This window comes from Anoplolepis gracilipes, chromosome 2 (genome assembly GCF_047496725.1).
Source record: "Anoplolepis gracilipes chromosome 2, ASM4749672v1, whole genome shotgun sequence".
Taxonomy (NCBI): domain Eukaryota; kingdom Metazoa; phylum Arthropoda; class Insecta; order Hymenoptera; family Formicidae; genus Anoplolepis; species Anoplolepis gracilipes.
The window spans coordinates 20,516,034-20,532,840 of NC_132971.1; the positions used below are offsets into that span (position 1 = coordinate 20,516,034).

Sequence of the window (16,807 nt, forward strand, 5' to 3'; positions counted from 1 at the left end):
TAACGTGCGGTCTTCTATTCTCGCATTTGCACTCGGGTAAACAAAGTTTCTCTCTTTCTCTTTCTTCTCTCTTGTATCTGGCGAGGGAGGAATCTTGCATCGAGAGCTTATCGATCGGTATAATGTCAAATTGGAATTCGCGTTGTCCTCGCGGGGGACGCCACTGCACGGTGAGATAAAATAATATATGCCTATCCTCGATTTAAATCATTTCGCACGCTAAATAATAATTGTTTATATACTTGTCATATTTATATTATATATAATCGTATAATCATTTTTTTTTTTTTTTTTTTTTTTTTTTTAAATTAGCGGTGTATTCTTACATTTTATTAGTTTCCAGTCGAATTAAGATCACCGCAGCAGATCAAGTAAACATTTCCTTTATCTTTTATGTAATTTTTCCTCTCTGTACCCAATTTTATGATAATATGCGCGGGAGATTAAAATATCATACTTTGTTTTTCGTTCGTTCTTACTTTACTACGTCTCGCCCCAGTAATTTTATTAAATGCGATTTAATCCAAGATCAAATATTTGTAAAATTGACTCTGCACTTGTGATGCACATCATTTACAGATTTGTTAATTTATTTAACTGATATAAAATAGATACAATGTAATAAAAAGGGATATCTTCTATTAACATATTATTTACACAATCTTTGATATTTACATTCTTTATAAAACGTGCAAAGAGAGTTAGTTAACAAAGAATTAGTTAACTACTACTCCCGAACCAATCTGAGCCCATTGCACCGAAAAACGCGGCCGCACCAGATTTTATCGTTGCACTGGTCGAATCATTTCTTGTGTTCTCTTTCGTCGTTATTTTCTTGCGCTGTAAATACATATTAATATAAATATATATTAATTAAAAAAATTACTCATCACATATTTTCACACAAATGTATTATCCAGCAACTTAAAGAAACATTCATTAAATCTTATTAGGAATTTAACTAGTAGAATTTTATTCTGCTTATATTATTTTCCAATCTCTTGATATAATGGGAATTTTATGTTGTAGTATTTGAAAATAACAATCTTTTAATTAGCAATATATAAAAGAATAAATAAAATTAACCAAAAAAAAAAAAAATAAATATAAATTAGATATAAATTAATACAAAGTAGTAATCCAAAATCAATTAGTCATGTTAATTCATAATAATTACAACATGCAATTGTTTTGCCTGCTTACCAAGTTTACATTTGTGATAAATTTTTTTTCATTTAAAAGGTATACACACAATCTAGGGGGGAATAGGTATATATTATAGGTATATATATATATAGAAAATGCTTAATAAATATGTTGTTTCACAAGTTTGACTTATATTACTATTAATTCGAGAAAAATAAGGATATTCGATACACACCTGTGCTTTATCCGGCATTGTTACTGATATAACTGGCAAATTCCTCGTAGGAGCAGTTACTGTTAGCGGTGGGAACCATGGTGCTCCCGTACATACTGCAAGTATTGCAGGCGGTTCGTTTTTACCACCGTCACTAGTTGCGTGTTCACTTCGTGCACCCAAAATCGAGTGTAATTGTTCTAAATGAGGTACCAAATTTCCAAATATCAACTAAAAAATAGGTAAAATAAATCTTATTATCAGTATGTGAAAGGCATATCTTCTTCGTATATGCAATGATATACCAACCAAAGATCTTTGAACGGATTTTCTGATATTAATATGAATAAATGGATTGAATACGTCATAGTCGAATGGGTCTATCTTCGTAAGCACTGCATCGCAAGTTTTGTTAGATAATTCATTGAGAATTTTGTTTTCACGTGGCACCATAAGCAATGTACAATATTTTACATCATATAACACTTGAAATGCTTGTTTCTGCCTCAGGTCTATGTCTTTCAATGAATTAAGATAATAATTAAACAATTCTGTAATTATTTTTTCTATAATTTGTTGCAGTACCCTCCTAAAATGAAAAAAAAAAAAGAATAAGATATATTAATGCTAAATAAAATGTCTCAATCTCTAGTGTTGTATCATTTACATACTTTGGAAGTGTATGAGGTATAATCTTATTCAAGTCTTTACAGATAACTGTTAAGAATTTCTGCAAAGGTATCGATGGTTGATACGGTACCAAAATTTCAGATTTTATTTGCTTTCCTTCCCCAGATTCTTCTTCGATAGTTACTTTTTCCCACTCCGATACAATCCAATGAACGCGTAATCCATCAATTGGCTCTCTCAATATATACTTTTTCATATATTCGGGTATTTTAGTTTTATATATGTCAGCCCAAACAGACCACACGCAAGTACTTTCTTCCTTCAGATTTTCACAAATAGTTTGCCATTTAACATTAGTGATGGTAAGCCCAGATACTTTTGATGATGTAAAACACTTATTTAAATTTGGACACAAAGTAGTTAACGCAAAAAGAAATCTTGCCAATACAATAGCGTTTATATCACGCTGACCATGTCCAGGTTTTTCATTAACACACGTGCTCTTTATAAATTGTACAAGATTTTCAATATTTTCAGTGCTGATTATTTGCAAATGTTCTTGGACTTCATTACGATCGCAAAATGAATTTGCAATTAAAGATACATTCGCCGAAAGTAAACTATCTTTAATCGTTATTATTCGTTCAGTCTCATATAAGTAATGCTCAAGATCAGACAACAGCGTATATAGATTTTCGTCCAATCTTTCGCATAATTTGATTACATTTGGAGAATATCCTTTAGCTTTCATCAGCAAGGATCTTTTGTTATCTAATCCTCCATTTTTTGTAAGCTTCTGTGGAATGTCAGTGGGGGAGTCTTTCCACACAAACCATCGTAAATCGTGTTCTGGAAATTCAAATTTGTCATGTGCTACTTTTTCGAGTAATTCTATTATACCAGATTTTAAATCGGTTAATGAATCTGTCCATTTATCCATTACAATACCTGTTAACAAATCATATTAATTTTATCAGTATAAAATCTTTACTATTTATATAAAATTTTTTATATCTATATATATATATATATATATATATGTGTGTGATTACATTTTGCTCGTTTAGTTATGATAGGCTGGAAAAATTCCATCCAAAAACTTATTCTGGGTAAAGAAAGTTCTTCCCATATCGAATTCCAATTTTCAGGTAGATTTACACTGATAGCCTCTTCCCGGACATTATATAGACCTTTGATAGAAACTATTAAATCTAATAATTTGGTGACTTCGAGAGTAGAAAACTCATTGACCCATTCCAACCAAGACTTAACACTGTCTTGAAGGATTAATAAAGGAAAATTGTTTGGCACATCCTGAACGAATGGTTTATGATTTTTGGTAACAGGTGGCAGAAATTCCTCAAGTAAATCTTGATTTAAATCAAGTTGTGATAACAAGCAATATGCTTCTTTATCTTTTATGTCTGTTATAAATTGTAAGACTAAACCTCCTGGCGCATTATCTGCATCTACAATTATATATAAAATTAATTATATATTATATATAAAATATTTCAAAATAAAATGTTTTGTATTTGTGATTTCAAAATGGATAAAATACTTACGTATAAAACATGAATATATCAAATAAACAGTTTGTATGAGTATCCTCATACATAACTTTAGCTTATTCTTGACACTATCATGACTCTCTTCTTTAATTATAGATTCAATTGCATGACTTCTCGTGGATATTAATTTTTTTAAAAGATCCACAAATGAAGATTCATTTAGGAACACAAGAGATGCTAAGCAATTTGCAGCATTCTGTATAAGACAAATATTTCATTAGTAAAACTAATATTTAAATATAACAAATATTTTCTACAATTTGAATACTAACAATAGTTGAAACATCTAATGACTGCAATCTTTTGTTACATTCATTAGATATAATGTTCTTGAATTGAGAAATAACATCCCACTGTTTTGAAACAATTGGGTATTTACGTGTCAATTCCGTACTGCCTACTTCAAACATTAAACTATAATTTATATGTTGCGCTATTATGTATAACTGTGTAGCAAGTAGCAAATTTTGATCTTCGATACTTGTCCAAATGTACTGTGGAATGTCCATTAAAATTTTGATTTGGATAATAATGGAATCCGAAACATGCCCTCTCCTACAATAAGTTATAATTTAGATTATGATAATACATATAGAAACAAAGAGATATCTATAAAAAGCATACCTATCTATCTTATCTCCAATTGGTTCTGTTTTAAAACCAATTAGATATTTCTTTTGCAATTCCCTAAACTTATCTTCTATATTAGCGATTCTTGTGGTAACTTGTTCGGATGTAATCTTCATTTTTCCAATTGTGTCAGCAGCTAATATTAGGTCCCGATATCTTTCTCTGAAAGTCATTAATATAAATTACAAGATTTTTAAGGATCTTGATATAATCTTTCAATTAAAAAAAAATATACTCTAATATAAATTTTAAAATGATAAAAAAACATATATAAAAATTGGTATGCATTTTAACGAAACATAGTATATATTTTAGCTAATAATTTGAAATAAATTTTGTGATTCAAGTGTTAGAGTAACACGAACAAGTCTACTAACCCGACTAATGTTCGTAATTCAATCTTCTTTCTGTCACTTTCCAATTGAATTTTTTTCTGAATTTCTTCGATCTCTTTAATGGTATGCTCCTGGAATAACTTATTTATATCTAACTCCAAGTAATTTGTTGTTGTCATGTTTTTTGGACAGTCTGTAACCTTTTTATTTTTCCTTTGTAATTCGAAAGATCCTACGTAGCCTATATCACAGAGAGAGGTTAGACGTTAAATTGTTGAGTTGTCATATAAATTTACAACAGTTATCGTCATGCGATAAAACAGTCTGGGACTGTCACCTGTTTTATCACGCGCAAATAACATTTCCATCGACTCGAAATGTCCCTGTAGTTGGGAGCATTGCACCTGCAGTGCCCGCACCTGTATCTTTTTGGAATGTACATTTCCAAAATAATGCTTATCGGAAGAACGTGATGATGTTACGACATCGAGGATAACGTTCAAGACCAACAGTCACTCGGATTCGGGTAACGGAAGAGCGCTAATATAACCGATCATCGAGTTGTCACGAGGATATACGAGACGCACGCGCCATGCAACCCGGGGCAGACACGACGGTGGTGCACTATGGTATGCGCGGCGGTTTTTTATGACGAGAAGAAGAAAAAAAAAAAAAACAAAAGGAAGAAAGAACCTTGCGGTGGATTTGTTTCGACGTCGCTACGTGCGGGCCTCGCGCGCGGCACCGAAAGGTTATGCTGTTTTTAGCGTCAGCGATACGTGACTGATTCGCGGCGCCTCCTCGGAGGTGCAACTCGGAGGGTCTTTTCTTCGGCGTTACTTTCGTGGGCGGAGAACTGTAACGAGCAGTGACCGTAAGCAATGAAATTTTTAATTATCCGGTGACATTCTCCTGGCAAGAGAGGAAGATAGAGAGAGAGAGAGAGAGAGAGAGAGAAAGAAAGAAGGAGAGAGAGAGAGAGAGAGGGAACGATTACGGGCAGGTGTGTCTTCGTTCGGATGTGTACTCCGCCCCACCAGTTCCTCGCGGTCTCCGGTTTCATCGGCGGTCTCGTGGTTTCGTCGGCGAAACGCGTAAATGGGCGCTACGGACTGAAAACAATCTAATCCCCGGGGACCCCCGATGACTGTCGACAATACGGGTAGGTATCTCCCTTTTATTTTCGCTCGCTCGAGAGAAACCAAGGATTTCTCATGCGATTAACTCGCAAGTTCCGTCTCGAGATACCGCAAATGGCAAAGTTCGCTGCTTTTTTTTTTCTGAAATTAGCACATTTACGCAAGAATTCGTGTCTCGCGTTGCTATTTCAGTAAAGTGTCCTGCATGAAAATCTTGGAGGACGTTTAGTCAAGTAGGAGATCGTATAGATAAGGTTATATTCAAGTGATAAATTATCTATGCTGGCTTAGCTTGAAGTCCATCATGCTTTTTTTAGTAATATATATGTGCATATTTTAAAAGGAACTGTTATAGCATTATACGGTAAATTATGATGCAAAGAGAATATGTACATCTCTTTGTAATAATATATTAAAATATTGATATAGTATATGGCCTTAAAGATATATAGTTTTATAAAAAAACTTTTTAAATATTACCTTATCATAAATTGATATATGGGAGAAAGATAATTTTGTGTTACATATGTGTAATGTATTTTATTCTCTCTCTGAATGTAGATTATTATAAGGCAAGAAAAATGAGTACCTCTTTAACGTCACTTCAACCAAATAGTCAAAGCTTGGAAAGACAAAGAAATGTCAGCACAACGACGGAAAGACTTTATAATAGTCTCACCAAGAAGAGGTAAGTTTTATCAGTATTAGTCACGATAGCTGTGATTTCATCATATATAATATATTCATAATTTTATTATTTTATTCAAATTATGATAAATTAGAATTGATGTAATGTCTAATTTATATTTTCAGAAAAGATCCAAAGCAAACAAGTGTTCAAAGAATGTGGATAAACTACAAAGACTGCAAAGATGACTTTTGGGCCGCTATAAGATCTAATTATGATTATATTATGGATACTAATTTAATCGACACTTGCAAGGTAAAGTATCTCAAAATTTTGTGGGCATATGTAAAATAAAAATATAAATTTTGGATAATGCACAAAAAGATCTTATTTTGATATTTTAGGAAGCAAATGGTGAATTAACATGGGATGAAACAGATGTGTCGACACAGTCTTGGAATTTGAAGGAAGTCAGTAGCCAATTTTCAGAGCTTTACTCATGGTTAAGAATTCTTCAAGAATTGGTCTATTCTAAGGAAGAAAATCTTTTAGACAAAAGCCTGCGTGCAGTATGTATTACTTTTGTTATATTCAAAATATGATAAAATTCGTTAAAGTATAATTTTTTAAATTAAATAAGCATTATTTTTTTAATTAGGCTCATATGGAGGAGCTACAACGCAAGGCATACAGACGCAAATTATTCAACGAGCAAGCGGAAAAATTAATTTCTCGCGCCCCTGCTTTAAAAGATGAAGTGGCGTGGCGTGTAGACCACTTGAATGCAAAATGGGAATTAGTTGAACAAATTATGGCGCCCATAGACCGACCTGTATCTAGTCAACAAGATATATCAGCAGGTAATGAATTATTACTTTGAAAAGTTACATCCGCTTTCTGCCTAGTTTACTATTAATGTAATCAATTTGAATTAATAGATTTTGAGCGTGAAGTAAAATGTCTAAGAAAATGGTTACGAGGAATGGAATCGCGTCTTCAACCTTTGAGCTTCCACGTCAATTGGACTCTATCCGAACTGGAAGAAAAAGCAATAGAGCATATGGTAAGTAACATTGTTTTCTATTATTTTATTTATATAATAACGAGATTTTCATATAGTTTGTGAAAACTTTTCCTACTTTCTTATTTCTCGACAAATTTCACCGTGTGTATATATTTACTAATGATATGCTAGATGCCATTTTATGTTTCCCTTTTGTTTTTTTCCATTACATTTTGTTGTAAAAAGGTTTTCCCTATAAGAAAGAATATTTCTACATGAAAAAATACAAATTGCCCATATATTGCTCCAATATATAATCTACTTTCATTTAAACAATAAGTAAATAATAAATATTAGTAGAACAATAATATTATGAATAATAATATTAGTAGTATTTAAGAAAGAAATATTTATACGTTATATTTGCGTTTATTTTTTCGTTCTCTTGTTCTTTTTTATTTTTAATAAATAAATTTGATAGTATAAACGCACGAAGTGGAAGAAAGGATAAATCTATGAATGAATCAGCGTTTCATTAACCGATTTAATTGTTAATGCTAAAACGAGATGGCTAGGAAGGAGCACGATTCGATGGAATACGTGCTAAGAATAAAATTTGTCGAGCACGTGTGTATCAGCCTGAATTTATGCTACCTCGCCAACGACCAACGTAACGTTTAGGAACAACGGATGTGACGGCGTACGTAGCTTAGAGTGGGGAGCGAACAGTCGGCGCGGCGGACCCATGTTTGTTGTTTTATTCCGGGCTCCGATCTTTGCCGAAGGCTCGCGTTCGGACGCAAACGATGCGCTTCGTTGAGCGCTGGAGAGACCAGCTGCCTGCTGCCGGCTGCACGAGCCGACAGAGTTCGCCGTTCCACGGTCGTTGCCGGTGGACGGGCACGTTACAGCGAGCACGTTGATCCAAGATTCCCTTCCTTCTCCTTCTCTCTTTCATCCTTCCCTTACGTTTATCTCTTGGTTTTCTTCGCGTCCATTTTTCTCTCTCTCTCTCTCTCTCTCTCTCTCTCTCTCTATCGCTTTCCATTTGTCCATCTCTCCCCCTGCTTTTTTTTTTCTTAGAAAACATTGCTATATTTAAACGTAAATGGTGCACCGAGTCTTTGGTGTTCGATTTGTGAAATCGCGACATCCCTCATACGTAACTCATGTGTAAGAAGCAAATAGTGACCACCGAATATGTGCAACGTGTTACTAGGTTTTTAGTACCGGCATCTCACAAGCGTCGTTCTTTTCTAAAAACAAGAGGGAATAAGGATTTACAACCCGTACCGAGGAGGTACGGTTGGGTCAGTCAGGCAGGGTCTCATCTCGCAACCTTTTCTCCCTTCGGGCCTAACCGGCTGCCCCTCTCGGTCCCTCTCCCTTCTTTCTTCGCCTCCTACTCGTTTTCCCATCCGTCCGTCCGTCCGTCCGTCCGTCCGTCCGTCCTTCCTCGTCTAACCGAGACATACCTCGGCAACGCTCGGAGCTCGGCAACTCTTCGCGCGGTCCATTCGGCGTGGTTTAACCGCCGTCGAACAACCGCCCTCGCATGACCCCGCGTGGCAAGCGTGGCGAAGGAGTCATTCATGCGTCGTGACGAGTGCGACGAAGCGAGTGCCGCGTGGAAGTGAGAGAATTTCAGATAGAAGAAACGCGGGTAGTCTCGGTCTCGTATAGCTAGCTGGTCTCTGTGTCTGTGCCGACTGTGAAAAAAGAAAAGAAAAGAAAAGAAAAGAAAAAGAAGATGCGCCTCGTCATCCAAGTTCGCAAGTGTTGGTAGTGGCGTTCACGAGGCTGCTGCGATGCTCGATCGCTTCGTCTCCTCTGCTTGCGGGTGTTACACGCGTGCTATCTCGATCGCATCCGCCTACATCCATACGTTTTTACCCTGATGATATACGACAGTGTGCCGCATTTATTCCTTGACGTGGTGGATATGCATTTTGGTAAGATTATTTTCCAATAGAGAAAAATTTCATATTTCCTTTAGCGATTGTAAGTTGAATCTTACAATTAGAAATTTACCTGTAGAGAGATCTCGCTCCGATACATCGAACAAATCGCTCCGCTATCGTCGGCTCCGACTCCGACTCCGACTCCGTTGCTCGGAACAGTATTGTTTCGAGGTTCGCGCGCGTATGTTATAAAATATAAAAAGTGCGCGGTAAGATAAAGGAATTTAGAACGTGAAAGTTGGCGTTCCGAGTTCCGATGCGGAGAGAGACGCTACACATTTCCTTGCCTGTAAGCTAACTTGTTGCATTTATCTCACAATCAGTATCTTAGGGGGCATCGTTGCTAACCGAAATCGTACTCGCTCACGCGCGCGTTAATCTCTTTAGAATTTCTATTCGAGATAACACATCTCTTCAAGTTAATTTCAAGCATCCACGATTCCTCCGTGAAGCGCGATTGAGATTAATCCTTTGATATTTGTCCCGTTATTATTACAACAAAGAGCACGACGAAACAATGAAGCAGTTACGGTGGATGCTGTCAATCTATCTGAGCAATGCATCTATGATACGACATCGCGCTTTGTCCTTCGGACGATTACATCATTATGTATTCGATTAGCGTGAAAGATAAAAAAAAAAAAAAGAGAAATTGTCATTCGGAAAATTACGTACACATGTCAGTATTTTTTTTTTTTTTTTTTTTTTATTTTCGATACCTATTATTTTGATTTTTAACTGCGTATTTGTTATAAAATAGATAGCCGTTATCGTCGAGATAAGACTACGTAGAAAACGGGAAGCCGTGCAAGTTTTCGATCGATTACTCTTGGTGCATTTACCGTACCGCGATCATACATGTCGATCCTCGTCCGTGTCCCGATTCTGTTAACACTTGAGCTCCGGTCCACATATTATTTTCCGTTGCATTTGGTCATCGACACACCGGATCGCATCGCATGGCATCACGGTGGATGCTCCGTTGAACGACATTCGTGGATGTTGAAGTCGGTCGTTCGAGGTCAAGCGAGTTCACGCGGAATTGTCCGTATAAAGAGAAAGTAGATCCTTGCGGAATTTTATGCGCTCAGTCGTCTGTTAATTATGTTGATTACCGGCTCGTTGGTCAATGAATTCAGAATTTAAATTTAATTGCCTATCTCAAAAGAAAAGATTGTATCCTCCCATTTCTCTCTCTCTCTCTCTCTCTCTCTCTCTCTCTCTCTCTCTCTCTCTCTCTCTCTCTCTCTCTTCGACTTTCTATATTCATACCTGTACTTGTACAATACACATTTACGCATGTGGCGTGTCATTGCGCTGCCGAATATCTTATTTGCCAGTTATTTATTCCGTCGTATGCATGGTCTCTGAAAAGAGAAAGTCGAAAGAATATCAAAGTCGATTCGGGTGTCCAGTTTGTACATTTAATTTGTATATTTTAAATTGTCCGGTGATAGCGGATACTCGGAAGAGAGAGCTCGGGGAAAATGTGCGTAAAGCAGCCGGACAGTAGCCATTCGGCTTTTGAACCAGAGTATTTTTGGAAGCGCACGGTCGCTCGTCACTCCGTGGAACTCTACGCTCGTGCGACATTAGAACGCGATTGCCCTCCTTCCGAAAGAAAAACGATCTCGTGAGATAGGTAGATTTTTCGCGGCCGAGAGCGACTGTAGCGAATTTTAAATAGATCGAGGCGAGAGAAAAGTCCAAGTCGCGGCGACAAGAGAGAGAGAGAGAGAGAGAGAGAGAGAGAGAGTATCTATTATTCACCTTCTCTATTCCGTATAATATCGCGCCGTTAATTTTACGCATTAGCTATCTGTAATTGATAGGACAACCGTACAGTTAGATGAAGGATTGAAGTTGCCGCGATATCTCCTAATAGCTGTCTAATAATATTTACGTCGCGGATATAAATATTGTTGATACATTTGTCAAAGGTATAATGTATTTATAATAGATAAATAACTGTACCAACACATTTTTTATTTGATATCCTCTTTAATTTATATAACTCTTGTAATTTTCTTAACAACACCTTACAAATAGTATCTAATTTATAACTGCTTGTATTATCTTTTTAACGACGGCATAAAAATTTTGAACGTTTAAGATAAGGAATTGGCGGATAAAAATAATGTCAATTTAATTCAAAGTTCAAATGACTACGTGCACGATAACGAGACACACTTTATGAATCTTATCGGCGATACGTAATACTTTGGCCACTTCGTAAGGGGTTAACCCTCGCGGTTATTTCCGCTTATAAGATTTACGAGATGTTCGCGAAACCGCAAATCCGACCGTCGACAAAACCAAAGTTACGGGAGATATGTACAGTGGGACAGTTTCAATAAGAACACGGCGAGAAATGAGGCGAGGACGACCTGGATAACTCGGTTAGCAGCTGCGAGCAGGAAGGTCTCGGACATGAATTTATTCGTGCGTGTGCACGTTCACACGCGAATGGTGGATTACATCCGCAATTGAAATATTGCATTAAAATTCAATCTTTAAGGTAATATTGGATTAAAGTGGGATCAAATTACGTTTGCACTAACGTATCGCCGAGCAAAAAGTGAAAATGTTCAGATGACTTTTATCTCTATAAAACTATATATCTTCCTTTATATATCTTCCTTTATATGGAGGCTATATAATCATCTCTGAAATATGCATCGCTCACGCGATGCACGAGGATACTCGCGATGGAAACTCACGGTGCTGTCGTTCTTGCATCACCATCACGCGCGCAGCAGCGTTGTAAGTGAAAGGGAATAGAAAATTTTTTAGCCAATATTTTTTTTTACAATTCCCCCCGCAAATGCGAGATTTGCGATTACGCGGTGCATAACGCGTTGCATAGCGCGAACTTAGTACATATATACATATGCATATATACGTTCCGTTTGATTGTTGCGGGCTTGTTGCTGCGAACGAGATTGCTCAACGTGAAAAATCATTATTATTCTTCCGCGTGTAATTTGCGCTCTATTCTCTATGAGAGGGTGGAAATTTTTATCGGGGATTTAATTATTAAACTACGTAAGTTTGAGAAAGGATTTTTCAAATCAACTTTTTACTTTGCTGAGAAAATCAATTTTTGAAATAAATTTGAAATAAATTTTTTTTCTTTGACATAAAGAACGTTGTAGGAAACCTTATGACGTATCGGGGTACATCTGTGTGAAATGTAGCTTGACGGCTGCATAAAAAAAGGAAGTCTTATAGCAGCGGTTGTTTCGCGCTAAAAAGAATTGCAAATGACATATTAGATGTAGGATGTTTAATAAAAAACTAAAAAAACTTGTAGGAAAATCACGATGAATGGATAAGTTATAACAGCAAATTTTATTATACGCAATCTCAATGCAATCACGAAAGGTCTGCCTTGAATTAGATCGTTCATGCAGATATCCTGTCGAATCATCTTTCAACATAGTCGAAGCGGCTATAATCGATAGGTTAATATTATCAAGTTGCCGGAAAGTGTTGATGAAGTTTTTTTTTCGGGCTTTTTTTTTTCCACTATAACTTGTTATATCACAGAGTCGTTTTGCCTTTGTATGTATGCGTGCGCTGACTCACTCGCTTGGCGTCTCTCGTTAACTAGGAACATTGATGCGACCACCATTTCCGAGTCCGATGGGATTCGCAGTCCTTTAAGCTATCAAGGTTTCTAGAGACATACAAGAAAGACCTTTCAATGTTTGCGTGGGTTTAAATTAAAATATTTCTATACAGTCGGACCTCTTATCCTACGACAAAAAATCCTCTCATGTTACGACCGCGAAAGGGGAATTATACCCCTACTCTCAAATTTTTATCGTAGGATCAGAGGTTTAAGGGGAAGATTCCGGACCGAAAATGTCATAGGATAAGAGGTCCGACTGTATATCAAATTTAAATTACAATTATAAATTCATTATAATTGTATTAAATTAGATACAATTGTAAATTGTAAATCTTGTCTAAGATGTATCGCAGTGTAATAGCAGTAATAATTTATTTATTTTTAAAAACATATTTTTTTAAGTGTATGAAAAAGACTTGTATTTTGGGATACGTTAATCTTCTTTCTAAGGATGATGAAAATTTTGAGACAATTGAATTGCTTTAGTCATCTTATTTGCACTGTAATTACATGTCCGTGCAGTAATTGCACGACACGTGTAATCTTAGTTTTTAGCACCCAGAAAAGTTTGTTTTTGATTCTCTTCTTTATATAAGAATGTTTTTGTGAAATTAAAAATATAAAAAAGAATGATATTTTTTAAAATTTACAAGTATATACAGATATATAATAAAATACACGACAAATAGAAATTACATTAAAAGATGATCAAGGAAATTATGTGAGAAAAATACAAGGTTTGCCCGAAGTTAAACACTATTATAAATATATCTCTCGTTCACTCAAACGATATGATTCTGAATTCATAATAATAATTTACATGATTAATACACACGTATTGGTAGTAAAATATGCCATGTGTGGAAGGTTTACCGCTAGGTTCGCCAAACTACTGCTGTAACGACTGTACGCAATTACCCTCGGTATCTTGAATTCTGTAAGATAGCGTTAGCATGTCTCGCTGGTCTTCACGGAAGTAAAAATCGCTTAGTGAACGCACTAAGTGCCGGTGGTAGTCTTAGCTTCACAACCGATTACCACGCGTTTTGCTTGCGATTTAACCTTCCACATTTACCAGTGCGACCTCAAATAACATAGCACAGCGTCTTGACATCATTTTTCAAGAATAAAAGCGACTCTCTATACTTTATACCGAAGAATCAAGAAATTAGTATCGGTGGGGGTGTACACTTTCTCTTTCCCACACAAAGAAATTCGATCCTATCCCATGAATTGATAGAGATTGGACGAAGAGTCCCTTTTTACGGGATATTAATTACTTTAATCAATGTGGTTACAAAGATATATCGCGCGTGTACGGTAACACTGAAGAATAATTTGCTAGAGAAAATTTATTTGAGGATATTAGCAAAAAAAAAAAACAAAGAAAAAGTTACCCCGAGTTACATCAAAATTTTATATACACGGCAAAACATAATGACATAGTAATGACAAATTAACTTTCTCCGTGTTAGTGGCAAGTAGACATTCTTACTCATCGTACATCGGAGCGTGTCGATAAATCATGATTAGATTGTATGCCGAAAGAGATTTCTCGATAGAACATTCAACCTGAATTGAAAGAAGCGGCATAATAATAGTGCTCTTCTGCGTCGTCGTTGGAATACACACGGCACGTTCTCGATGAAAGAATCTTCTTTAATCAAATATTTCAGTTTGTAATTATAAAATAGACAATACTAATAGTATTTTCTAAGAAAATTTTTTTAAATATATACATATATATATATATACCATTTTTTTAATTATTATGCATTTTTTCTTAAAAGGGATCTAGTTTTTAATTATCACGAAATATATTTCTAAATGTAATTTCTGATTTTAATTTAATTTGGATTTTGATTTTAACTTAAAATTCTGGATAAAAATAGATTGACAGGTTTGGTTTCAAGGAATTATAGATTATATAGTTTATGTATGTATATATTTGTGTATATAGATATTTATATTTATATTTAGATTCTATATTTTATGGAGTTATTTTGTTCATTTCAATTTGATTTACTTTATTTTATGGGATATATTTTTGGATTATATTTGGTAGAATTAGTAAGCGTACTCATATATGGTTTATAGAATTCAAGATATGAAATGGTTATATGTACATAAATACGTAAAACATGTAAGCTGGAGGTCATCCTAAGCCGAAAGACTTAAGAAAGGATTAAGAATAAATAATAAAATAATAATACATTTCAATATATATACTAATATAATTATATGTCAAAATTATAAATATAATTATATGTCAAATACACTGATATAATTATATAATTATATGTTGAAGTTTTCTTAGAACAAATCTTTTGCTCTTATAAACTTTCAAAAGCATTTTCAATGTATGTCGACAAACAACGCCTCTGTTTAAATGTCCCCGTTTAGCCGAGACACCCTGTAGAAAATGTTCCGTGAGATGATACATTCTTCGAAACAATTTAAGCGATCCAGCAGCCGATGTTGGTCTTGAAATCGCTCGGAGGTACAGCCGCACCCAGCGCGAGTTATCGGCTCTCGTTCTTCTCGGATTAATCTCATTCTGCGATTTTTTACCAGTCATGATACCGCGTTGTTACGCATTTTCCATCGATCTAAAATCGATACGCTCAGAATGCGGATGATTTACCAACGGTCATGCTCTATAAACCGAAATGTGCACTTACATAAGATTCTACATTATAAACTGGCAATATTTTGATAAGCGCGGCGCCCCCCTGCGATGTATAACGCGTGTATTAGATAATAGAACATATCCGCTTATGCCACTCTTAATATAATTTAACGGAAACTTTTACTTCTCCGATATTCGAGAGATCCCAGCATCAGCTGAGAGAAAATGTATAAAGTCTACTTTACATTCTTGCGGCTTGTCAAATTGCTATCTCGGCGCGGAAGTTAATCTTCCCGCTTCATTATGCATATAGAAATTTAATTTGTCGAATCTCTTGGTGGAATCTTATTTTCCATTTAATCAGACAGATTCAGTAGAGATTGACTCACGTGTCATTCAATAATAACTGTTAATTTCACAACATGAGATAATATCAGGTCTATTGAATTATTCAATGCATGTACAACATATATCGCGCTCTAAATTTATCTACTACTTTTACTATCGCCGCAAGTTCTCGCGTGATTCAACATGCCATTTCACTCGTTGTCATCGTCATCGTCACCGTCGTAGTTGTCAATCGACCGAGACACATTATCACTATCACGTGATAGAATTATAGAGTCTCTATGAGACACGCATATTGCGTGTCTCTTCGGGAACCCGCATCTCATATGACATTACGTTATCCTCATACATTACGTTCACCCGCGCGACTCATTTCCTGTGTTGTAATATTTTCCACGATGTCATTGTCACGCACGAAGACATCGCCATAAGAGATATATCAACATTCTACCACCATCGAAATTCACGAAAGGAAAAGCGTTTCGGTTGACCGTCGCGTTGATTTTTTTTTTTTTTTTCTCACTCCATTCGATTTTTTCCAGTCTGCAGTCGTTAGAATTGCAACGTACCCAGAGGTTAATGCCCTAACATCACCGTCGAGGCCTTCAACTTGGGCTCAACGATGAGCCGACGACATTCTGACAAGCGCGATAGAAACCAGTTGAAGAGGTGAAAAGCGAAGAGCTGGAAAGACCGGCCGAGCTTTTTTTTTTTTTTATAATAATAATTTCCACCTTGGGAAAGAATTACTTCTTTGAATCGTTTTCATATATATTCATGAAAGTATAATTCTCTCTCTTTACATATATATTTTTTTTTCATTTGATTTTACAATTTTTTATATATTCTTATTTTTTTATTTATAAATTCTAGTTTTGCTAATCTATTTTCTTAATTAATCACAATTTACGAGAGTCTCGTTCTCTTCTTGAATATTTA

General features: G+C 35.5%; 2 protein-coding genes across 4 annotated transcripts in view; one reads left to right on the forward strand and one right to left on the reverse strand.

Annotated features, from left to right (window-relative positions):
• Window positions 1–572: 572 nt before the first annotated feature.
• On the reverse strand, window positions 573–5,443 carry Cog1 (conserved oligomeric Golgi complex subunit 1). Of its 3 annotated transcripts, XM_072886508.1 has the most exons (11): window positions 4,864–5,443; window positions 4,569–4,767; window positions 4,186–4,353; window positions 3,834–4,116; window positions 3,556–3,757; window positions 3,043–3,459; window positions 2,032–2,938; window positions 1,670–1,949; window positions 1,382–1,591; window positions 1,204–1,255; window positions 732–840 (listed from the first exon to the last, which is right to left on the reverse strand). In XM_072886508.1, the coding sequence occupies exons 1-10, from the start codon at window positions 4,892–4,894 to the stop codon at window positions 1,232–1,234; spliced, it is 2,721 nt and encodes a 906-aa protein (XP_072742609.1). In that variant the 5' UTR covers window positions 4,895–5,443; the 3' UTR covers window positions 732–840; window positions 1,204–1,231. The 3 variants fall into 3 exon arrangements, with proteins under 3 accessions (XP_072742607.1, XP_072742608.1, XP_072742609.1); XM_072886506.1 differs by lacking the exon at window positions 1,204–1,255 and having other exon boundaries at window positions 573–840; XM_072886507.1 differs by lacking the exon at window positions 1,204–1,255 and having other exon boundaries at window positions 573–840; window positions 4,946–5,442.
• A 50-nt stretch (window positions 5,444–5,493) lies between these two features.
• The window catches only part of LOC140662841 (uncharacterized), a 45,466-nt gene continuing 34,152 nt past the window's right edge, over window positions 5,494–16,807 (forward strand). The window contains exons 1-6 of the mRNA XM_072886495.1: window positions 5,494–5,688; window positions 6,227–6,353; window positions 6,479–6,608; window positions 6,698–6,862; window positions 6,952–7,153; window positions 7,232–7,356. Of these exons, the coding sequence (XP_072742596.1) occupies window positions 5,670–5,688; window positions 6,227–6,353; window positions 6,479–6,608; window positions 6,698–6,862; window positions 6,952–7,153; window positions 7,232–7,356 (768 nt within the window). The 5' untranslated portion in view covers window positions 5,494–5,669. The remainder of the gene's footprint in view (window positions 5,689–6,226; window positions 6,354–6,478; window positions 6,609–6,697; window positions 6,863–6,951; window positions 7,154–7,231; window positions 7,357–16,807) is intronic.

Bases quoted from the DNA above. Each gene is read 5' to 3' on its own strand.
- Cog1 (XM_072886506.1), bottom strand. From the start codon at position 4,894: ATGGAAATGTTATTTGCGCGTGATAAAACAG. The intron at 3,460-3,555 runs GTAAGTATTTTA...ATATAATTGTAG, and splicing joins GATATATTCATGTTTTATAC to ATGCAGATAATGCGCCAGGA. The intron at 841-1,381 runs GTGTGTATCGAA...ATGTATTTACAG, and splicing joins CAATGCCGGATAAAGCACAG to CGCAAGAAAATAACGACGAA.